The 23,599-nt window shown below is 51.2% G+C and overlaps 3 protein-coding genes across 6 annotated transcripts in view; 1 reads left to right on the forward strand and 2 right to left on the reverse strand.

Annotated features, from left to right (window-relative positions):
* SIRT3 (sirtuin 3) overlaps window positions 1–16,411 on the forward strand; it is a 21,690-nt gene extending 5,279 nt beyond the window's left edge. The window contains exons 3-8 of one of the 4 annotated variants that reach the window (XM_035013683.1): window positions 677–868; window positions 966–1,198; window positions 3,454–3,554; window positions 9,872–10,033; window positions 13,591–13,800; window positions 15,822–16,410. In XM_035013683.1, the coding sequence (XP_034869574.1) occupies window positions 677–868; window positions 966–1,198; window positions 3,454–3,554; window positions 9,872–10,033; window positions 13,591–13,800; window positions 15,822–15,842 (919 nt within the window). In that variant the 3' untranslated portion in view covers window positions 15,843–16,410. The other 3 variants (XM_035013685.1, XM_035013686.1, XM_035013684.1) reach the window with 3 other exon arrangements.
* LOC118016240 (ATP synthase F(0) complex subunit C2, mitochondrial-like) lies at window positions 2,385–2,997 on the reverse strand. Its single transcript, XM_035013695.1, has 2 exons — window positions 2,988–2,997; window positions 2,385–2,890 (listed from the first exon to the last, which is right to left on the reverse strand). Exons 1-2 carry the CDS (start codon window positions 2,995–2,997, stop codon window positions 2,385–2,387), a joined length of 516 nt encoding a protein of 171 aa, XP_034869586.1.
* Window positions 16,412–17,037: 626 nt separating the features above from the next.
* RIC8A (RIC8 guanine nucleotide exchange factor A) lies at window positions 17,038–22,840 on the reverse strand. The gene is made up of 10 exons (XM_035013691.1): window positions 22,638–22,840; window positions 22,317–22,364; window positions 21,642–22,229; window positions 21,106–21,197; window positions 20,396–20,546; window positions 19,211–19,306; window positions 18,983–19,127; window positions 18,763–18,907; window positions 18,233–18,352; window positions 17,038–17,824 (listed from the first exon to the last, which is right to left on the reverse strand). Exons 1-10 carry the CDS (start codon window positions 22,719–22,721, stop codon window positions 17,704–17,706), a joined length of 1,590 nt encoding a protein of 529 aa, XP_034869582.1. The 5' UTR covers window positions 22,722–22,840; the 3' UTR covers window positions 17,038–17,703.
* Window positions 22,841–23,599: the final 759 nt, after the last annotated feature.

Consider the following 23,599-nt stretch of genomic DNA (forward strand, 5'->3'; position numbering starts at 1 on the left):
ATCTCATATCCCTAACACTTAGCCTTGTGAATGTCTCGGCTCCTGGCTTCTGGGGGTGACTTGAGAAGCCTTCCAGTGCTTCACAGAGAGAGCCTGAGCTGAGTCTACCCACTGCCTTGTCTTGGTTGTGGGATTCCTTTGGCTGCTGCATAGTATGAGCGGCTGTGAACATTGAAGATCAAGTTTCTGCAGCAGTGTGAATCTCAGGGCATGCGTGTTTCTTTCTGGAATGGTCTCTAGAACCCACTTTTTCTCCTGATAGTATTTGGTGTGAAGTCTGAAACATCTGGCTTTCTTTAAATGTCACTGCCTGTTTGTCACATCCCAAGTATGCTACAGTGTATGTCTCTGCAGAGAGCACACCCAGAGCCCCCACAAAGCCCCCACACCTTTGGTGTGGACCCTGTTCTCTTAGCACTGGGTAACAGGAATTAAGAGATGTTACATCCCTTGTTTGCACAGTTCCAACTGACCTGAACTTTTTGCTCCCAAATAAGTTTTGATTTCTGAGTTAAGACTTCTTTCTCTTGTAGCCCAATAGTCATCCATGATGAGAAGGGTGGTCATTTGGGGGGACAGGAGGGAAGTGTATGATCATTCTAAGTGGTGGGGGTGGTCAAGTGCTAGCAGAAGCTTAACTGTCCCTGGTCACCTGGCCACTCTCCTTTTCTGTCAGCATTACAGGTGGAAGAAGACCCATATCTTTTTCTGCTAGTGCCTCAAGCATCTTTGGAAGAGGAGGCAACAGTAAGAAGGAGAAGCTTTTTCTGCAGGATATAGCGGAGCTGATCCAAGCCAGAGCCTGCCAGAGGGTGGTGGTCATGGTGGGGGCCGGCATCAGCACGCCCAGCGGCATTCCGGACTTCAGGTGCCCTGCAGCGCCCAGCTCCTCCCTTGGCACCCTGGTCTGCCTCACGGTCCTGCCCTCTTCCTCAGGGCTCAGAGCCTCTTGCTCCTTTTTGCAGGTCTCCCAGGAGTGGCCTCTACAGCAACCTGCAGCAGTACGACCTCCCCTACCCTGAGGCCATTTTTGAGCTCACTTTCTTCTCTCACAACCCCAAGCCCTTTTTCACTTTGGCCAAGGAGCTGTACCTCAGGAGCTACAGGCCCAACGTCATACACTACTTCCTGCGACTGCTTCACGACAAGGGGCTGCTTCTGCGGCTCTACACACAGAACATCGATGGGCTCGAGAGAGGTGAGCCGTCCTCCTGTCGCCACCTCTTCTTCTGCAGGGAAGGCTTTGGGTGCCTGCTTCCAGGCAGTGCTCACCCTGTCCTCTGATTTCAAGCCAACTCCTTATGCCTTTGTCCCTGACAGAAAGTCCACTGTGTGTTTAAGAGTCACCGTTGGGATCTCATTGGTGGACTGTGAGTTTTGGATAGAACTAAAGTTGACATTGGGAGCTTCTAGTTTTGCTAATCTGATATGATGATTTCTTTTTTAAGAAATTTATTATGAAATTTTTTGAGTGCATAAAAATAAAGAGAGGAAGTAATGAACCCTCATGCCCTCATCATAGCCAGTCCTTGCTTTATCTGTCTTCCTACCCCCCACCTTCTCTCTCACCCCCAGTTATTTGGAAGCAAATCCATGACATCATAAGCCTAACCTATAAACAATCTGTAAGTGTCTCTAGAAGATAAAGACTTTTAAAACATAACTACGATGTCATTGTCACACAAAGAGATCACTATTCATACCTTAGTATTTCAAACTCTCTGTATAATCATCTCCTGGCTGTCCCGATAGTGGCCACAACCAGTGATGCACAGATGGTACTGACTGCTGACTGTGCATCTTAGCGAGGCATCTGCTGAGCCTTCCTCTCACGGGCAGCGACGCTGATAGGTGCTGATAGTGCTGGCTCTTAGTGAGCCAGCCGCAGCTCAGCCAGGCTGCAGACGTCTTGTGGTTTGTAAAAAGGAGTCACTTGGACTCCAGGAAAATGATTCCTTGCTGGAAGGACTCTGCAGTTTGGAACCACTTAGGCAGCAGTGGATGCCCCATGGGGATGATCTCTTCTGGAGGTGCAGCAGGACAGGCCTTGTGGGAAGGTGGGAGTATCTGGCCGTGGGCTTTAGCATATGGAGATTTATGACAATAACGGGAACAGTGGAAGCCACTTGCAGCTGTGGGCTGTCTGCCCATCCATAGCTCAGAAGCTGACAGTGGGAACAGGTAACTGTCATAAATCAGTTACCTGTGTTTGTTTTTCTACGGTTTTTTTTTTTTTTCTTATTAATACAGTATTTATTTGTCTTCCCTCTGTCAAACCCTGAGGCAACCACTTTCCCCAGGCTGCCTGGGGAGGTAGAGGAAAAGGAACATACAGGGCAGACAAGACACAGGAGAAAAACCTATGGGATGTGGAGACGGCTCCTTCACATGGCGAAGATGAGAAAGGCCACCATCAAGCAAAAGAGCCCCATGGCCTCTGAGAGGTCAAAGCCCAGAATGGCGTAGGAGAAGAGCAGTTGCCTCAGAGAGGGATTCCTGGCATAACCAATGATGAGGCTCCCAAACGCAGTCCCAATTCCAGCCCCAGAGCCAGCCATCCCTACCATGGCAGCCCCAGCCCCAAGGCACTTGGCTGCTCTGTGGATGTCCCTTGAAACGGCGCTGGCTCGGAAGCTGCCGCTAGGAATAAGTGAAATCAGGGGACGTGGGGCTGCCAAGCTGCTGAGGCTCTCGTCTGTCAGTGTCTCTGGTGGTTTTAGCACCGCTGTAGACAGTGATCGGCTCAACAGCTGGCAGGTGCTCCTGACCAGGAAGGGGGTGGAGACGAACTTTGCACAGGCGGACGTTTTCCGGGGATGAGGGGCTGTGGCTGGAGAACTGCTCCCAGTGCAGAGAAGACAGAGAGGGGCCGGGGTGGGGTGGGGGGAGGCTCTACATTTTTTTTGAACCTTACTGTCTTTATATAGTTTTTTTTTTTTTTTTTAAGATTTATGTATTTGAGAGGGAGAGAGTGAGAGCACGCACACATGTGCCCATGGTGGGAGGAGCAGAGGGAGAGGGAGAGAGTGAATCTCCAGCAGACCCTCCGCTGAGCATGGAGACTGCCTTGGGGCTTGATCCCATGACCCTGAGATCATGACCTGAGCCGAAATCAAGAGTCAGATGCTCAACTGACTGAGCCACCCAGGCGCCCCTATATAGTTTTTTTGCTTTTACTTGGTATCTGTAGAATAGAAAATATTTTCCTAGGTATCAAATATAGTTTTATTTCAACTTAATCAAACTTGTTGACAGGCTTTGTTTAACCATGATTTGGCTCCATCTGGGGGCCCTGATCCCTGTGCTTATTCTGGTCAGTGGGACATTATCTGTAGGTGGTGGAGGCAGGGGCACCAGGCTTGCACTGAGGGCTGTGACTCCCTCTGGGGGCCTGCCAAGCTCAGAGCTCATGCTCTGGGAACCAGCAGCACTTAGCTTTGGTTTGAATTTCAGTATCTGGCATCCCTGCCTCAAAGCTGGTTGAAGCTCATGGATCCTTTGCCTCTGCCACGTGCACTGTCTGCCGAAGGCCCTTTCCAGGGAAGGACATTTGGGTGAGTTGTCTGCACTTCTCTCTCTTCTGCACTTTGCAGTGGGAGTGATCTGGAAAAGTGGCATTTTATAAGCATCGTATTAGAAGGACAACAACAGTAATGGTATGAAACGTTTTTATTTTTAAATTGGAAAAGTAATACACACTTGTAAAATATTAAGAAATATGTAGGGAAAAATGTATCTCCCTTCAACCAGTTCCTATAGCCCACTTGTAACAGTTTGGTGTATAATGTTCCAAGGCTTAAAAAAACAGGCATATCTAAACATACATGCCCATATCTGTGTACCTACACCACACAGAGTGACAGTTTTTTTTGGAATAGGGTAATTAAAACTTTTTAAAATTTATTTGAGAGAGAGAAAGAGAGAGCATGAGTGGGGGGGGGGGTGCAGAGGGAGAGGGAGAGAGAATCTCAAGCAGACTCTGAGTGCAGAGCCCGATGTAGGGCTCGATCCCATGACCCTGAGATCGTGACCTGAGCTTGAAACCAAGAGTTGGACACTTAACCGACTGAGCCACCTAGGCGCCCCAGTATAGGATTATTAAGTTTAATATTCTACAGACTGCTTTGTTACAGAACAAAATTTTATGGATATCTTGTGTCAGTAACTACAGCTCTGCTTACCGTTTTTAGTAACTGGAATATTAAATTTAGACATTCACCTACTGTGGGATATTTTTTGATGTTTGTGATTTTTACTATTAGGAATAATGCATCAATGACGCTTGTGCTCATACCCCTATGTACTTCTGGGGATAGTTCTGTAGGATGGGTTTCTTCAAGCAGAATAGGATAGACTGAAAAATCTTAAATAAAGATGAAACTCTGAAATATTGATGAGGCATAGGACCCCATCTTTTATTTTTTAATGAGGTCAAATTCACATAACTGTAAAATTAAACATTTTAAAGTGTACAATTCGTTGGCATTTAATATATTCACAGTGTTGTGCAACCACTATCTCTATCTGATTCCAGAACGTTTATATCCCCTCAAAGGAAAACTCTGCACCCACTAACCGGTCATCCCCCTCACACAACCCCTGGCAACCATTGGTCCTTTTACTGTCTCCATGGTTTTGCCTTTTCTAGAAGTTCAGAGTAGGATTCATACATATGCAGCCTTTTCAGACTGACTTCTTCACTTAGTCAGATGCCTTTAAGTTTCCTCCATGTCTTTTCATGGCTTCATAGATCACTTCTTTTTAGTGCTGAATAATATTCCCTTGTTTGGGTGGACCACAGTTATCCATTCATCTACTGAAGGTCACCTTGGTTGCTTCCATGTTTTGGCAATTATGAACAAAGCTGCTATAAACATCCACACGCAGGTTTTTGTGTGGACGTGAGTTTTCAACGCCTTTGGTAGATACCAAGGAATGCGACTGCTGGATTGTACGGTAAGAGCATGTTTCGTCCTTCCAATGTTTAGTGGCTGCACTGCTTTGCATTTCCATCACCGATGAATAAGAGCAGCATTTGGTGTTGTCCGTGTTCTAGAATTTGGCTGTTCTGATAGGTGTGTAATGGTATTGTTTTGTTTTAATGTGCATTTCCGTGATGACGTATGATGTGGAGTATATTTTCAAATGCTCATTTGCTACCTGTACATCTTCTTTGGTGAGCTGTCTATTCAGGTCTTTGGCCCATTTTTTAACTAGGTTGCTCATTTTCTTATTGTTGAGTTTTAAGAATATTTTTGTATATTATGGATAACAGTCCTTTATCAGATATCTTTTGTAAATATTTTCTCCTCATTTGCAAATATTGTCTTCTCATTTTCTTGACAGTGTCTTTCACAGAGCAGGGTTTTTAATTTTAATGAGGTCTAACGTATTTTTCTTTCATGGATTGTGCCTTTGGTGTTACCTCTGAAAGGTCATTGCCAGCTCCTGCTCTGGCCCTTTGTAATAGCAGCAGAAACAAGGGGTGAGGGCTGGTTGTTTAGGGGCCTACATTTGCTGGAGTTGAAAATTGAGAGTGGTAGTGGTCTTTCTTTTAGGTGACTTATCTAGGATGCCAATGAGCTGGTTTGCCAAATTAACTAAGTCTGGAGTGGACAAAGTTTCCCATAAGATGATGGTTCAGCTCATTAATAAATGGAGTTAAATGGTGGATTTAGCATCTGAAGGAAGAATTTTCTTTGAAGACAATGTGGAGTCGAATGTGATAGCCCTGAATTGGTTCATCAGGCTTCTCTGTGCAAGTCTGAATCTTGTTTTGATCAGCAGGCTTAGGAAAAGGTACTGTAATTGCTTGATGTTGGCTTGCAGCCCTCTCGGGAGCTCCTGGCTGTGATCTAAAGCCGGCCCCCGGTGGCAGAGGGCTGGGAGAGACCGAAGAGGCGGCCACTCCAGGTTTGTAGGTGTCCATTTTAATCATCAAGGGAACTGACATAACAAGGCTTGTCCTGGGCAGCAGCAGGATGGCTGGATCCCCACACCTGCCTTCAAATCTTAAAAATTTATAAAGAGGCCGTTAACTGGGCTCAGCCCCATCTACTCTGCCGGTGTTCTCAACACCACACCACATCACCATCTCAAGGCTGTGTCCTTGGAGCAGCCTCTGGGATGGGAGAGGCAAGGGGAACCCACATTCCAAGGACAGGGGAGTGGAGCGAGGAGCCTCCAAGCACTGGGGTCCAGGTCACAGGTCAACTGGTGGTCATATCTTTTTGATGACCATCTCCAACACTCAGTGGAGATTTCCAGCGAGTGTTCTAGCACCTTGCCAAAACTCAGGCATCTGTTTCTCTAAACCCCTTTCAGGATGCTCCCATTGGGCTGGTTTTATCCAGCGTTTGGCCTGACCCTCACCAACAAGCATGGGGACCAATTGATATAAATCTGAGAAATCAGATGGGTAAGTTTGAATAACTGTGTTACATTCTTCAGCAAATTTATGGGGTCCTCAGTCACTTTAGGAAACTCTTTCACTATGGCTCGAAATTCAGCCTTAGTCCAGGCAACATAAGCAATTTGACGTTCATTTGGACCCCCAGCAGAGTTATCTTTAGAGGGGTAGCTATTAATAGGTTCAGGAGAAGGTGGGTGGGGAGAGGTTTGGAGGTAAAGGGAAGCTCAGCGAAAGGGTTAGAATGAGTGGTGGGTATAGGGGAAGTGGGGACAGTGCTGAGGGAAGAGGGAAATGGCACCAGAGGCGGGCCTGCGCGCAAGGTCGCCCCACCTGTCTGGAGACAAAGGAGATGGGGAGGGCAAGACTCAGAAGCTGCGTTGACTTCTTTCAGTTGTTTGCCTCTTTGCAAAGTACTATTTCTAAATTAACAAATGAACCAAAGAGGCGAACAACCTTTGAATCCTAAAAATGTTTGGAAGCCTCAAGGTACCAATTAAAATAAGCATCCAATTCAGTTTTGACAGTTTTAGAGCCATGGTTGTCCGATTGAGTTGTGAGAAAAGTAAATTTGGGGAGATGGAAAGTTCCCCATAATGGCCATTGAAGTTGTAAATTACTTTCGGTTGAGTCAGTCCATTTAGTTAAGAGTGCACATGAGGAGGGACCACAGTTTTGACACATAGAACAGGCTGGGGTCCCAGAAATGTGGGAGGGTAGGGGCAGGGGCGTCCTCAAAGCATTTTGATCACTAGGATCCCATTTCCCAGAGGCTTTTCTCTAGAGGGAAGAAAAAAATTTCTAAACAGCACAGTTCCAGTAGGAACAGCCTGGCTCTAGAGAGGAGTCAGACCAAAGGCCAAACGAGTACTCTGAGAAAGGACAAAGCCTTAAAAAGGTCTTGAATAAAGCCTGGAGAGCTGAAAACACAGAGAGTGAAGCTCAAGTCCCAGAGAAAACTTACCCTCAAACCCCAGGGTCAGAGAGAAAGCTGCAAGCCCGACTGGGTCTGTGGTTACTGGCGCCTGTTGGTTTGCTCACCAGCCTCAAAGTCTCTGAAGGTAGCCCCCTGCATCCCCTTCTGACACCAGTGATGTTTTCCTTAAAAATAAAACTGCCAGTTATTTTACCAGCGAAATGGGCTTATTCAGAAATAGTAGAAAAACGCAATTTGGGAGGAGCAAGCTACAGCAAAACTAGGCAAGTCCAAACAACAAAGAAGAGGGACATTTGATGGAGAGGAGGGAGGGAGTTGGGAGGGGCTGGAGGAACAGTTCGGGGGAATGATGGTGTCTCGCCAGCTGAATCGCTGGGGTGGTCAATTTGTTGTAGAGGGTGGTACACATCTTCCCCTGTTGGGGCCTGCCTTGATGGTTCTTTCCTGTTGAGGGTTCTTCTGTTGGGTCTGTAGTTTACAATTCTTTGTGGGATTGATGGTGAGTGGTAGGGTTCCTTCCAACCTCCTGAACCCACATCAGCAAGGTCTCCCTTTATTAATTTTCACAATGTCCAGCACCATTTGTTGGAGAGACGAGATTTGCTCCTTTGTCAAAGATCCGTTGACTGTGTTTGTGCGAGTCTACTTCTAGGCTCTGTGTTCTGTTCCACTGATGTTCACCTCTTCCTACGGTAGTGCCACATCCTGGTTCCTGCAGCTTTTTATAGTAAGTCTTGAAGTTGGGTAGTGTCAGTCTTGTTCTCCATCAATATTGTGTGTTGGCTCTTCTGGTCTTTTGCTTTGCACAGAAACTCTAGAATCAGTTTGTCACTATCTGTTCTCTGCATATTTTTAAACCTTTTCTCTTTGTCTTTGGAGTTTTGCACTTTTGCTGTGGTCTATCTCCATATGGACTTCCTTTTGTTTACTTACTCTGCTTTAAATTTGTAGGGCCTTCCGAATCTGTGGTTTGAGATCTTTCATCATTGCTGGAAAAATCCTTTGCCCTTGCCTCTTAGATGTTGATTGCCTCTCCCACTCCCTCTCCTCCCTTTCGGAGCTCTCCTTAAACTCCCATGAGACCTTCTCAGGCTCCCACCCGTGGCTCTTCTGTGTGTTCCATCTTACTTCTCTGTGCTGTGTTCTGAATAATGTCTTTTGGTCTGTTTTCCAGTTTATCAACCTTCTATTCTGTTGTACAGAATAAAGCTCTTCCACTGAGTGCTAATTTTTGTTACTTTTTGTTTGTTTGTTTGGAAAAGGTTTAATGAGATGCAAAAAACCTCAATCACAGTAGGCTCATTTCCAGATCTGAATTGCTTGCCCCATTTTTTTCTTCCAGATCTTTATTTAAATTCTAGTTAGTTAATATATAGTGTAGTATTGGTTTCAGGAGTACAATTTAGTGATTCATCACCTCTATACAACACCCAGTGCTCATCACAAGTGCCTTCCTAATTTTTGATACTTTTTATTACTGGAAGTTCTCTTTGGTTCTTTTTCAAATCCACTACATTATTTTTTATAGTTTTCTTTCCCCATCAGATACTTTAAACCTGTCTTTTTTTAAAACACTGAACACAAATTGGCCTTAATCTGTATTTGATAGTCTCTGAAGTCTTTGAGTAGTCTCTCTTTGGTCCATTTGTCTCTGCTGGTTCTGGCTGGGCTCAGCTTGCTAAAACGAAGCCAGGAAGGTTTGTCTTAGAAAATGGTGTCCTCTTTCTTAGGCTCCCTCCTTTGAAACCCAGCCCAGCACATCAACACAGGCATCTTAGGGCGTAAGAATGATTTGTGCCTGCCTCACCTTGTCCTGCAAGGAAGCGGTCTGTGGTAATGCTACTTATAACTTCAGCCTGAATGTCTTCCAGGGCTAAGGTGATGTCGTGATCACTTCAGCTAAAATCAGGGACAAATTTTATACCACTTTTCTCATTGAATTACGCCCAGGGTAGGCCAAATGCCTACAGAGTACCTCCTGAGGACTGTGCCATCTACTGAGTATTTCCTTAGCATCTGAGTGTCTCAGAGAAGCACCGCAGGTGCACGGCATGGTGTTACATGTGCTCTTCAGGGTCCGTTCTCAAATACTCCAACCTGTCCCCAGTCGTAAGGTGCCATATGAAACAAAACCGGCAAAATGTCAATAAATGCCAAAGCTGGGTTCATTATTCAGTTGTTGTGAATGTTTGAAAATTTCTTAGTAAGAGCAATCCTTTTTTTTTTAAGTTTTTATTTAAATCCCGGTCAGGAAACATACAGTGTTGTACTAGTTTCAGGTGTAGTTTAGTGACTCACACTCCGTACGTCGCCCAGTGCTCATCACAGCAAGTGTAGTCCTCAGTCCCCATCCCCTATTCAGCCCGTCCCCCGCCCCCTCCACTCTAGTAGCTGTAAGTTTGTTCTCCGCAGTTAAGAGTGTTCCTTGGTTTACCTCTCTCTCTCTCTTTCCCCCAGTATTAAGAGCCATGTTTAGGGTATGTTGTGACATCGCCCTTGGCCCATTTTCTGTCTGTGTTATACAGGCTGATGTGACCGTGGACAGGATCCCCCGCTGCCCGGTCTGCACTGGCGTTGTGAAGCCCGACATCGTCTTCTTTGGGGAGGCACTTCCCCAGAGATTCCTGATGCATGTGGTTGATTTCCCCATGGCAGATCTGCTGCTCATCCTCGGGACCTCCCTGGAGGTTTGTCAGCAGGTCCAGTGGTGGACTGAAGTGTGTGTGTATATGTGTGTGTGTGTGTGTGTGTGTGTGGTGGGGGGAGGCTGGAAGGACAGGGCTGAGGAGGTGGGGCTGGTGGGGGTGGCACCAGGTGCTCTCGGAGCCTTCTGGCATCCTGTCTTCGGAAGACAAGTAGGTTCAACTGGTGAGGAAGCAGAGGTATCCCTGGCCTAGGGAGCGACAGTCTGGGCAGAATGGGGAAGAGGGAGGACGCTCAGCTTTGGAGGTGCTGCCAATGTGGGTGGGGCACAGTGTGTGAGGGGCAGGGAGAAGGGAGGGACATGGAGAGGTGGGGCAGGACAGACTTCCCAGGCCACATCACAGAGGCCGATTTTGTGCTAGAAGAAGTGATGGACTTGAAGGGGTTGAACCAGGGACATTGCTCCTCGGGGTCACAGAGACTGTTGGGGAGTGGGGATTGAAGCAAGATGTCCAGGAGGCTGGTCCTCATGAAGGCAGGGCTGTGGGCACAGTCAGACCATGTGACTAGGAGAGAGGGTAAGGAGAGGGACTTGGGGACAGGAGAGGGTGTGGTCTGGCTCTGTCTGTGGGCACTCAGGCCATTTGTTGGTAAGGAGGTATTTAGAGGGAGGGTGCCAAGCTCATTTCTACACGTGTGTGTTTGAGGTGCCTGGGACACACCCATGGACACGTTCCAGAAGCTGTTCTCCATCTGGACCTGAAGCTCAGGAACTTTGCAAAGGATGTGACAAGAGCAACGAATGAGCCCCTGCAATGAGCTCTGCCTGCTTGGATATAGGCACCAAGGGGCAGAAGGCCAGAAAGGCCTGTGCTCAGAGCCCCTGTCAGCTACAGAGGCCGAGAGTTAAGTGTGTTTATTCAGCAAATGTGTCTCCTGTGTGCTGGGCCCTGTTCTAGGGCTTTGGACGGACACAGTAGGATGTTGTAAGCAAGGGACACGGTGTTAGGTGATGCACAATATGGGAGAAAGAACACGTGGGACGGGAAGGCTGGGAAGGGTTGTGAACTGGTTGTGATCTCAGCTTGTTGGTTTGCGTGGCCTTGTCGGGAAGGTGACACGTGTCAGCTGAGGGTGTGTGGCAGAGGACACTGCACAGTGGCCTGTGGCCACATGGAGTGAGTGAGCAGAGGGCAGCAATGACAAGGTCTGACCTCCTGACCCCGCACGTGTTGTGGTGGGGAGAGCTGGTAGAGACCCTGCAGGTGGCAGTCCAGGTGGTGATGGCAGGTGGCCAGGTAACACTGCAGAGGGCGTCGGATCCCAGGTGTGTGAAGGGACGGTAGGTGGGAGAGTGTGGACTCCTGCAGGGCTCCAGGGTTGTGACCTGAGTGGCTGCAAACATGGAGCTGGTTTCCTGAGACCGAGAAGCCTAGTGGGCACGTTGGGGGAACTTGGCCCCAGAGACACTGATTCGAGTGCTGTTTCAGGCTGTCCAGTGGATGCGTGGCACAGGCGGGTGGATTCCCGCATCTGGAGTCCAGGCAGGAGCAGAGGTGGGACCTGGGGTGCCAGAGGGAGCAGACAGAAGAGCCCAGAATGTGGACAGACCAGTGATGCCCACACTGGGCCTGGAAGGAAGGGTGGATGTTGTGTGGGGGGGTGGGCAGAGGGGCCAGAGGGCCGTGGTGGTCAGCGGTGAGTGGTGTGGAGTCTGGCAGCTGCCCTGTGCCGGCCCCAGCAGTGGACACTGGGGCCACCAGGCCTCTTTATTTCTTTAAAATGAAATGAAAACTTTTTCTCTGATTATAAAAGTACTGTATGCTCCCACATTATATAAAGAAGAGAGTGAAGTAAAGAATCCCTGCAAGTGTTTTGCTGTGTCCTCACAGGCTGCACAGATGTGGTGATCTTTAACCAGAGCTGGGGAAGCACTGAGCACAGAGACCTACCTGGTTAGCGCCCACAGTCTCCCTGACAAACATGGATACTCGGTCCCTGCCGGGACCTCCAAAGCAGAGCGCTTGTCTATAAGCACTGAGTAAATCTGTGGTGTTGCTCAGACTTTACCTCATATGCTGTGTGGGAGAAATATTAATGCACTTGGTTATGGATCACCCCTCCGGATCCCACTGAGGGGTGACATATATCAACCATAGGATGTTTTCTAAAATCTGAAATATTCTGAATTCTGGAACATACCCAGCCCCAAGAGTTTTAGGATGACGATGTATAACAATTTATTTAAGCAACTTTCTATTGATGGACAACAAAAATAAATAGTATAGAGATTTTATATTCAGGATAATGGTGTAGTGAATAATCATGTGTATACATGTTTGCACATTCATGTGAGTACTTCAGTAAATATTGAGAAGTTACTTCCCAGAAAGATATACTAATTACACTGCCACCAACCCTGTATGAGTGGCCATTTCCCATATCCTCACCAACACCAAACATTACCTGTCTTTAAGTTTTGTTTTTTTTTTTACCTATCTTTAGGTTTTTATCCATCTGAATGGTTAGAAATAAATGTGTGTATGAGAGAGAAAGAGAAAGAGAGAAGAAGGAGATCTAACATTTCTGTAATAAAGAGTGAAGTTTATCTTTTCATGTTTATTAACCATTGTGTTCTCTTTGGATTACATATTATATCTTGCTCATTTTTCATTGGGTTATTTTCTTAGTCTATTTATAAATTAGCAGTATAAATCCATAAATTATATAAAGTGTTTATAAATTAGCTTAGCAATTAGAAATATAAACTGTAACATGTTGTAAATATGTTTGCAGTTTATGGCAATGAGGTTTAAAAAATTATTTTTCTACAGCATATTTTTATAGATAATAATGTGATAGTATTATGTAGTCAAACCTATCATGACTTTCCTTTGTCTTATCTCACTTATCAGGCCTAAAAAGTCCTTCCTTACCTTTATTTGTGAAACCTAAATTTTCCTCAAGAACTGTTTTGTGTACATTTGAAATTTTTTCAGCGAAAGCAGGAATTGAGTATTTTCCTACCAGATAATGAGCCAGTCTCAGTACCATTTATTAATCTATTTCTTATATTTTACTCCTGAATGGAAATTTCACTTGGGAGCTGGATGAAGAAGCCCAAAGGCACCGAGTTAGGACTCCCTGGAGGTCTGGATGGTGGAGACTGTGGAGAGGTGGGGCCTCCACCCCTGTGGGCAGCCCAGGAACCCTCTGTGGGCCCAGGCCCTTGCTCCCAGGGAGCGAGAGCAGACAGGCGAGATGCTGCTGGGAGGGGACGGTGTGTGATGGGGCAGGACGGGTAAGAGTGGGCACAGTTGCTGGAGCCCAGATGCGCCTGGCGGGGAGACCTGCAGAGGCCAGGACGTGTAGGAAGCAGAAAGATGTGGACCAGAGGGAGGCTCAGGGAGGGAGGAACCCAGGCATTGAGACCGAGCAGACCGCATGACTGGAAGAAATGAAATAGCGGTGTGTTTTCCCTGTATCCAAGGCCTCACCATCAGTCTGAGCTGCCCTTTCAAAGTCTCAGGCTGTGGCATGAAGTGTCCTGAGGGGCTTGGAGGGTGGGCACTGTGCTCCTCACATCTGGGCAATTTTTCAGGTAGAACCTTTTGCCAGCTTGTCTGAGGCCGTGCAGAGCTCAGTGCCCCGACTGCTCATCAACCGGGACTTGGTGGGGCCCTTTGCTTGGCGTCCTCGCAGCAGGGATGTGGTCCAGCTGGGGGATGTGGTTCACGGCGTGGAGAGGCTGGTGGAGCTTCTGGGCTGGACAGAAGAGTTGCAGGACCTCATCCAGCAGGAAACGGAAAAGGTACAGACTGTCAAGCAGGGTCCTCTGAAGGGCTGTCTTCCTCACTGCTCTGGGGTCTGGGTCCACCTGATGTGGAGTCCTGGCTGGGTGAAAAGTGACAAAAATAGCTAATATTGGCTGTTAGTCCTGTGCCGCCACTGTCTGGGGCCTTCTGTGTGCTTAGGAATCGGGCGTTGTGACTCGCATTATCTTCGTGTGGGAGTGAAGACAGGGACTCCAGGTGCCTGCTCTCTAGACTTAGAGCTGTGACTTGGTCCAGGCCCACTGGGCTGCTCTCTCACTGAAGCCTTGCCTTTTGTCCCCTAAAGAAAGCAGCACAAACAGCTCCAGGCTAAGGTGTGGTTCTGAGATGAACTTTGAGGAGCTGAACTTGTGTGTGCTGCTGGTGTGGGATGAAGCCCAGCCTGGGGATGCGTTTAGGAGATGATCAGCACGAGTGCCGTTGGCCTATGACCATCTGCTGAGGTAGAAAGCCAGAGACCCTTGGTGCTCTCGAGGTTTCAAAGCTGTTCCCAAGTGAAGTTTCCCGTAAGAATCAGCATGGGTGGCCCTGGTGTGAGTGGTTATTTTCTAAAGGAGGCAGCATTAAGCATTTGAAGTCCAGTCATCTCAAAGAGGATCATTATGTGACACTGCCCAAAGGGGATGGGGCAGAGGTCTCGGGAAAACCTCGCCCTTTGGCTGTGAGTGCCTCAGGGCTCAGGGCCGTGGGGAGGGCCTTTCCCCTCACCTCCACTGGCCAAAGCCCCCAGCCTCTGGCTGCAGCCTGGTTTCTTACCAAGTTGAACTGAAGAAAGAACACGAGGCCTATTAGGCCAGGAGGCTTCGCGCTTACTGTTTCCACACATTTTAGACATTGTGGCCACTGTTTTTTCTAGCTGTCCGTTCCAGAGTTTAGCTCTAATGGCTAAGATGTAGGCTGGTATCACTCCTTATCTCATAAATGTCAGTTATGTTGCTGGTCATTTTATGGAAGTAGAGAAGGCAGGTGGCACCCAAGCCTATATTTTGCACCAGGTGCCTTGGTCAGATCCGCCTGGCAGCTTCCTGGCCCTGACGTCCTATTTCCATACAACAAGACTAAGTCATGTGACCCCCCAGGGATTTTTGGAAGTAGTCCTACAGGATTCTACCTGTGTGATTTTACAGTCTTACAGAAGTTTATATGAAGTGGGTTCTGGTTTTAGGGGTTTATGAATATAATAAAAAGTTGCTATCCAAGAGTAAATATTTTTTTTTTAAGATTTTTTTTTATTCTTATGTTAATCCCCATACATTACATCATTAGTTTTCGATGTAGTGTTCCATGATTCATGGTTTGTCCATAACACCCAGTGCTCCATGCAGAATGTGCCCTCCTCAATACCCACCACCAGGCTAACCCATCCTCCCACCCCTCTCCCCTCTAGAACCCTCAGTTTGTTTTTCAGAGTCCATCGTCTCTCACGGTTCGTCTACCCCTCCGATTTCCCCCGCTTCATTCTTCCCCTCCTGCTACCTTCTTTTTTTTTTCTTAACATATATTGCATTATTTGTTTCAGAGGTACAGATCTGAGATTCAACAGTCTTGCACAATTCACAGCGCTTACCAGAGCACATACCCTCCCCAGTGTCTATCACCCAGTCACCCCATCACTCCCATCCCACCCCCCACTCCAGCAACCCTCAGTTTGTTTCCTGCAATTAAGAATTCCTCATATCAGTGAGATCATATGATACATGTCTTTCTCTGTTTGACTTATTTCCAAGAGTAAATATTGAGGGATGAGCTGCAGTCCAGCTTGGGGTTACTTTCCCAAATAGTGCCTATTTTTGAGCACGTGAGCTTCAGCACATCTCACCTGGTTACTTAAATGAAGCTTTCTGGTTAGCCACCCAGTTTTGTCCAGTCCTGCTGGACATCATGTTACTTTGGCTCGACAGCAGCATGGCAGAAGCAGAAAAGCTTTTGTTTTATGAAATAGTTTGAACCCAGGCCCTGAGATCTGTGGGACTGATTGCCGTTCTCCTCCGTGTTCCAGCTTAACAGACGGGACAGATAGAGTGATGCCTGGTCCCCGCCCTCCCCACCCCACCCTGGACCAGAAATGGTTCCAAGGAGTCACTGCCCACCTCTGAGAAAAGTTTTGGCTGAATCAGAACCTGTGGCCCGAGGAAGAGTATGAGGCTGCCTGGGTCCTGAGCTCTGTGCTGACGGATCATGCCATGCTTACGCTGCGGGCCATCCCAGTCATGGGCACCAAGTTGCCCAGCGCCTTTCTGCTGTTTGACTCTTCAGTCTGCTGAAGCTCTTGATGCCGAACAAAAGCTTTCTCCTGACAGTGACCCTCTGGAACTCCAGCAGACCAACGGGAGGCCCAGACTGGATCTGCTCTGTGTCTGGGTCTCCATCTGAAGGGCAGGCTCAGCACCTGTCTGTTAGAAAAACCGTCTCGGGTGGAGTGGCCACAGCCACTCCCAAGGCATGGTCCTGGGCCCCACGTAATAGGATAGGGTCCCGTAGCACGTTGGCCTCCTTAGTAGGGTTATTTTTAATTAGAGAAACTTTGTTCTTCATTTCTGGCATGAAATAAACTCTTTGGTCTCCTTAAAGGGAATGTGGGTGTTGACAATGAATGTGAAAAGGGGACCTTGCATGTGCATGGACAGTCCCCCCACTGGAATAACCTAAGGATGGAGAACATGCCCCTGGATTCACCCTGGAGACGGGCCTAGTGCCGTTTCCCATGGAGCCCCGGCACCCCTCACTGAAGGGCATCATGCCCTGTTCACTCTACCCTGATGCCTCTCGCCTCAACCTCTCCCCCAGAAAGTCCTCTGCTCGGGCAGCTCTCCAACCAGCCCCCTGTCCCCACTCTCCCCCTCCAGGCCTTCCCAGCAATGCCCCCAGGATTAACCTCTATGTTGTGGAAGGCATTACTCACTTAGAAACCTTGGCTGGCCTCTGGCCCACCCTGTACTCAGCCCATACTTCCTGTGCCTGCACAGGCCCTTTCTGCTGGGGTTGCTCCAAGGCCCAGCTTGGACAGCACCACCCAGGCACACCTTCCTGATCCCTGGCTCCTACCCTGTGTGTGTGCCCTCCTTGCAGGCATTGTTTCCCCACCCGTGGCACAATTAACAGACAGACTGCTCAGAGGGGGTCTGGTGGCCTCCTCAAGAACAGAAGACATGACTAATGATCTAGGAAAAGGGCCGAATTCTGAAAAGAATGAGATTAATCCCCCATACACACGCTTTTGCTTCAAACTCTTTATTCCAAGATGATGTTTTTGTGATGCTTTGTGGCACGTGATAGAAATCCAGACTTAGGGCTCTAAGAGGTGCACTTCCCTTCATCTATTTATGGTCAGGATTCCACTGTCACAACCGGTGAGAGCTTGGGTGCTGTGGATACTACAGCAGACGGCCGAGCGAGGACCAAGGACGCCTAAGAGGCTACCAGTCCTGAGCTCAGTGGGGACAGAAACAGCAGAGCATACCTTGGAAGTATGTTCCTGACATTAGTACACACAGTTCTAGCAAGTTCTTTTCCCGTGAACTGCAGCGCTTGCTTGACACGGAAGCTCTGGGCAAGCGTGCCAGACCCAGACATGCTTGTGTGTGCCCACGCTCAGCCTCTGCCCCAGGCATCAGCCTCTGCACACATCCTCTTGGCACACACGTGAGACCTACTTCATCTGTGGAAATCAAGGCTGAGTTCCCAGAGCTGCAGCAGGACAAGGCCCTCACAGTCCTAAAGGTAAGAAATTGGACCAGAGACAAATCATTAACAGAACTTTGGAAGTAAAGAGAAAGGGGTCTCTGAGCTGGAGAGAGGGACATGGCTTCCCCGGGTCACAGTCCCAAGGACATCTCTGGAAGCAGCACCAGTTCTGAAGGGGGAACAGAAGACTGCTGTCCTCAGTCGGGGTCTGAGTCGGGTTCCGAGGAGAGCGGCCCCTCCATGGTCTCACAAATGGCATCCTGCAGGGATGTCAGCTGACCCCGGGGACTCATCCCCATGGGCTGGATGACTCTGTGCCTGTGAGGGAAAAGCATGGTGAGGCTGGGGAAGGGGTCTGACTGGGGGGCGGGGGGGGTGCACGGTGGGTGGTGGCATAAGTCCTGTTCAACCCTGACTACTTCCCTGTGCTCCACTCAGTTGTTCCTGTTTACTGGGGAATCCCAACTGCTACCCGGTGGCTTTGGGACCTTGTGCAGACTCTTAATTTATCTAGATCTCAATTTTCATCATCTACGGAACAAACATAATACCAATCTCAAGTCTAATCCTTTCCTGGGGCGTTTCCTTTGTTTCAAACCTTAGGAATGCAGCCTTGCCTAAGCCCACCTGTGACCTCACCTCCTGGGGCTCACAAGACTGGACACAGGCCGGGGATTCTGTTCTCCCTTCTCCCAGCCGTGGGCCCCTCCTTGACACACCACGTACCTGGAGAGCTTGTCAAACATGTTCACCAGCTTCATGGCCTCATGCTCCTTCTGCTCTTCCGTCATGCCCTCCATGGGGTTGGGCGGCTTTTCCTCCACCCTCCCGGTCACTGGGTTTATGCTGCTTCCCAGGGGAGGGGGTGTAGGGAATGCATTAGTGACTCTCTAGGACAGGAGGCCTCTGCACAGGGTGGGTGGAGTCCCACATGTCCTGCCTGGGCCGGGACTGGCAAGAAACCCATTCTCCAGGGGGTGGCACGAAGCAGGGCAGCTGCAGGAGGCCTCCCTCCAGGAGCAGCAGTGAACCAGCTCCTGCCACCTGGATCTCCTGGTCCCCGAACTGCCTGGCCCCCTTCAGTCCATGTTCTCAACGAAACATCCTGACCTCAGGATATATCGCTTATGGGACCAGGGTCTGACTCCCCAAGTCCTACCCACCTGTCATCCTGTCCCACCCACCCCGAGGGTCCACATGGGTGTGGGAACAGGGACCAGGCTGAGTGAGGGGACTGAGGGTGTAGGGGCACACACCTGGCCTTGGCTTCCTTGTACTCATCTGTGTCCGTGTCCTCGTCCTCCGAATACTGGCCCTCAGGCCGGCCCCCCGCCATGAGGCCCCTGGCAGCCAGGAGGCCGGCGGCATTCCCGTAGCCCGTGTACTTGATGAATCGGGGCACTGAGGGGCAGGGCAGAGGTCAGTGTGCGAAGGTGGCTGGGAGGGACAGGCGTTGGGCTGGATCCCAGCACTCACCACTCTCGGAGCACAGGACAAACAGGAACTCAGCGGCCACTCTCTTCACATCAGTGTCCAGGTGTGTCATGAGGCGAACGAGCTTGTTCCGCAGCAACTCCCCAACCTCGGGCCGGGTCCTCACGTCCCGCAGTGGGGGCAGCACCTGGGGAGGCAGCCGTCCCTCAGCCTGGGCCTGAAGTGGCTGGGGTCTGACCAGGGCCCTCCCCCAGCCCCTCTGCCCCGTACCTGGGACTTCAGGAACTTCCTGGCAGGGCGGTGCATGCGGGCACACTCTGTCAGCACGCTCAGCACCGGGGCCACGCTCTCTTTCAGCCTGTGCGTCTGCAGAAGAGCCTCTGTCACCGGGGCTGTGCCTCCACCTGGCCTGAGGTCGGGGGTGGGGTGGAGGGCGGCCTACACACACACACCAGACGCTTTGGTCCTGGTCGGGGCTCTCAGGAAGAGGCCTTGCCACAGTTAGTCAGCTGAGGGGCCAAGAGCGGGCAGTGGGTGTCTGTGTGAGCTTCAAGAGGGCCGCAGAAGGAACTTAGCTTAGGAGGGTTCGCACGTGCTCTGCGACGTGGGGCAAGTAACTCATCTACTCTGACTTCCTCACCTATATACCACAGTTGTGGGGGAAATACAGAGTGTTCACAGCCATCAGCACACCAAGAGGACATGACCTGTCCTCAAAAAATAGTGGCCAAAACACAAGAAAAATCCCTACTCTGTGGGCTTCATGGACCCAGAGAGCAAAGAGCTCCTTTTCTTCCCTGGCCTGCCCCCACTTACCTCCCAGGACCCCAACTCTAGCCGCAGTAGTGGTAGGGACAGACAATCACAGATACCACGTCCAACGCAGGTGACCCAGCTCACAGCGTACGTGACCAAGTGGATTCCCAAGGGGTCCACCTAATCTCACTCCACTCCCATCTGCAGCCTGCGTGATGTCTGCGAGCTCCCAGAGGAGCAACTAGAGGTCTGGCCCCCCAATGTCCTGTGTGCAGGCACAGGAATCAGGTAGCCTCTGGCTCCAGATGCCGGTGGGTCCCCTCAGGGACGCCAGGAGACAAGTGATGCTCGTTCCCAAGGGCTGCCTGTGTTACAGCACTAAGACCCTGACGGCCCGAGCACGGACTCAAGACAGACCCACAAAGAGCTCTGAAGAGTACGCTCTTTGACTTTGAAAACTCGTTACAGTAACCAGCAAAAGTAACACCTTCAAGTGTGTGTGTGAGAGGGTCCACGTGTTTCTCAGGGAGGAGTCTGGTTTTCTGCAAGCTGGACCACAGAGCAGCTGGAGAAACCGCCCGAATCACACTTCCAGGCTGATGTCCACTTACCAGTGTGGACTGTAAAAAAGCAGTGACCACGGCTGCTTGGGAAAGTCAGAGCCACCGAGGAGCCCACACGTCAGGTCCCTCTGCCCACCTGGTGCAGACGCTTCTCCAGGAAGCTGAGAAGGACATGAATCACATCCATGTTCGCTCCAAGGAACTCCAAGGAGCCTTTGCGTGGCTCCAGGGCAAAGAGGACATCCAGACACTTGAGGGGCAAGTTCCCCAGGAGGTTCACTGTGTGGCTGAGGATAGATGGGGAGGAGGGCTTGATAAGTCAGATCCCCTAGCACAGGTACAACCCTTGGTGTCCCCAGCAGAGGCCACACATGACATGAGCTAGTGTCTGGGGGCTTGACGACAGGAAGCAGAGGCCAGAGCTGAGGGTGGGACCGACCTTGGAGGTGTTTCCACTTAATGGGGTAAGTTCCTAAGGAAGGGGGCACTGTCTGCAGATGCCCTCCCTGCCAGGCTCTGTCTGGGTTGAAGCACCACAGACAATCTCTGGAAAACCAGAACCTGCCTAGACACAGGTCACTGAGACAAAGATGAGTAAGCACATTACCCTGTCAACACCACATTATTCGTTACTACTACCCCAGTTCCAGAGAGACATTCCCATCCTCAGATCCATAGCTCTTGTCCTAGCCACATACTGACGTACTGTAGAAACACACCGATGTCTGGTCCCACCTAGAAAAGTGAGGACGCTCTAGGGTTGAGCCTAGCCCACAGCCAGGGCTGGGAACCACTCTCCAGACAACTGAGCACACTTCCCTTCCACCTATCAGGCCCCACCCTCACCCGTGGAACTCCTCTGTGCGGTCTCCAGCAGCAGCAACCATCACACAGTGCCGCAGGATGGTCCCCAGGTGCCGATAAAGGGAAGCATCTTCCTGACCAAAAAGAAAGGGGTCCCTGTGAGAGGAAGCCCCACTCCGGAATCATGTGCACGGACCACACATCTCCTCCACTGCACACCTAGCCCCTTGGCCTCTGCTACATACCTTCGAGAGCATTTCCTTGACCAAGAACGTCACCAGGTCCTCCTGGGATGAAGTCACAGTGTCCTCTAGCCCCATGCTCATGGCCTCCCCACGCACCAAACAGTCCTCCTGCCAGGCTGCAAGAGCCAGATATGGCCTCCACCTCTCTTAGAAACATTCTTTGAGGCCCCCTGCCCAAAACGTGCATCTCCTCGCCTCCTCCCGATAGGCTGAGAGCTCTGCCTGTCCTCTCCCCATCTGATACCCAGAAACTTGCAGGTACCCTACAGGCAGACAGATCCAAGAAACATCCACACCGTTAAGCCCTACCCGTGGCCTCAGGTCAGTCCTCACCTCGTCCACCTCTCTCTTGATGGAATCGAAGGTGATGTTGAAAAGCACTTTGAGGATCTCCATGGCCCGCTCAGTCTCCTGGGGAGGAAGGAGCTCAGGCGGGTTCTCTTCGGGGGTCATTCCCAGCGTCAGCTCCAGCGCATTAGTCAGCAGGTGCACTCCCCGCAATTCCTGAAACAGCTGCTGGCGCACGTCGGTGCGAAGTGCCGTTAGCAAGAAGAGGAGGCGCAAATCAAAGAACTGGATGTCGTGTGGGAAGCTGCTCTTGTGATACAGCCCCACGCGCTCTGCGAGCCTCACCACCAGGCGGGCCTCTGCTGCCAGCACCTGTGCCACCGGGCTGCTGAGCACGAGGTTGCACAGGCACTTAAGGGACTCGAGTACAACGTCCATGTCCAGAGGCTCCGGGGCCGACTGCTCGAAGGCGATGCCAGCATAGCGGGCGAGTGCCTGCAGGCTCTGGCGGCCGGTGAAAGGGTCCAGGCAGCTGCGGTCCCTGGACAGGATGCGGATGCTCTGCAGCCAGGTGACGCGGCGGGAGGGCGGCAAGCCCTGCTCCAGCACCGAGACCAGCAGCTCCGCCAGTCTCTGTGGGCAGGGAGAAGAGCGGCTCCACCAGGCCCCTTTACCCGGGGCCACCCACGCCTGCCCCTTTCCCCCTCGGTCAGCACCCACCTTCCTGTCCTCCTGTTGGGCATCATCAAACGTGAAGCTCTGGGAGTTCTGCAGAGAGACCCAGAGGCTCAGGGGGCTCCGTGAGTGGGGTCCCGAGTCCACAGGCCCCCTCTCAACAGATGGCGCTCCACCCCCGCCCCTCAGTGTGTGCACGCAGACTCTCTCCCCCTAGCAACTCCTCACGGACTCGGCGCCCCTCCCGCTGCGCTCCACCGCCCGCAGGCCCCTCGCCGCACACACGATCTCAGGACCGGCCACAACGCGTGCCCCACCCTGCCCCACCTCTTCCGTGCATGTACCACGTTCACGGCTCTCGCTCACCTCCCGGTTGTACGTGCGCAGAGCCTCCATAATCACGTCCTCCTCTCCCGCCTCCACAGCATCCGCAACCACCCGGGGCTCCATGACGCCCCCGGGCTCCCGCGCCGGGCAGGCGGGAGGGGCTTCGCTTCCCGGCTCCGGGCGGAGTCCAGCCGCTCCGCCCTGCCTCGGCGCGCTGGGGAAGCCGGGACTGGGTGCGCCGCGCCGCGCCGCGGGGCGGGGCGGGGGCGGGGCCGGGGCTGCGCGCGGGGGAGGTCGGGACTGTGAGCGCGCGCCGGGGAGGCGGGGACTGGGTGTGGCGTGCCGCGCCGCGGGGCGGGGCGGGGCCGGGGCTGGCGCCGGGGAAGCCGGGACTGTGCGCGCCGCGCCGCGGGGCGGGGCCAGGGCTGCGTGCGGCGGAGGCGGGACTGTGTGCGGCGCGCCGCGGGGCGGGGCCAGGGCCGCAGGCCGCTTAAGGTGGCGAGACTTGGGTCGGCTGACCGGAACTTGAAGGTTTTGCCCGGGAGTCGGCGGGCATTTCCAAGGTCCTACTAGGTGATTGTTCGACCTCGGGGTCGAGTCGCCTCCGAACCTAATAGGGACCTCTGCTTCTTGGGCTGGAATCCCCAGCAGGCGAGGACCTTAGCCCACCCCACCAAGTCCCCCACCCACGCCCCTCTGGATGCACAGAACAAGTGGAAGTCGAGGGGAAAGCCGAGGGGGAAAGGACTTTGCAGCCCCGGGACTACCTGGTGTGTTCAACAGGGGTTTGAGTGCCTACTGAATGCTAGGTCCCTGCTTTCGTAGAGCTTGTGTTCCAAAAGTGAAGGCAAGGAAAAACGGACAAATAAGACGGCTTGAGGCAGTCATAGCGCTGTGATTAGAAAAGAAAAGGGGCCTGGTGGGCTGCAGAGGGATCTGAGGAAGTGCCATTTTTGCTGAGACTGGACGGTAAAAAGTGATCCGGGGGAAAGTCGTTCAAA

This window comes from Mirounga leonina, unplaced genomic scaffold (genome assembly GCF_011800145.1).
Source record: "Mirounga leonina isolate KUSES-001 unplaced genomic scaffold, KU_Mleo_1.0 Mir_166, whole genome shotgun sequence".
Taxonomy (NCBI): domain Eukaryota; kingdom Metazoa; phylum Chordata; class Mammalia; order Carnivora; family Phocidae; genus Mirounga; species Mirounga leonina.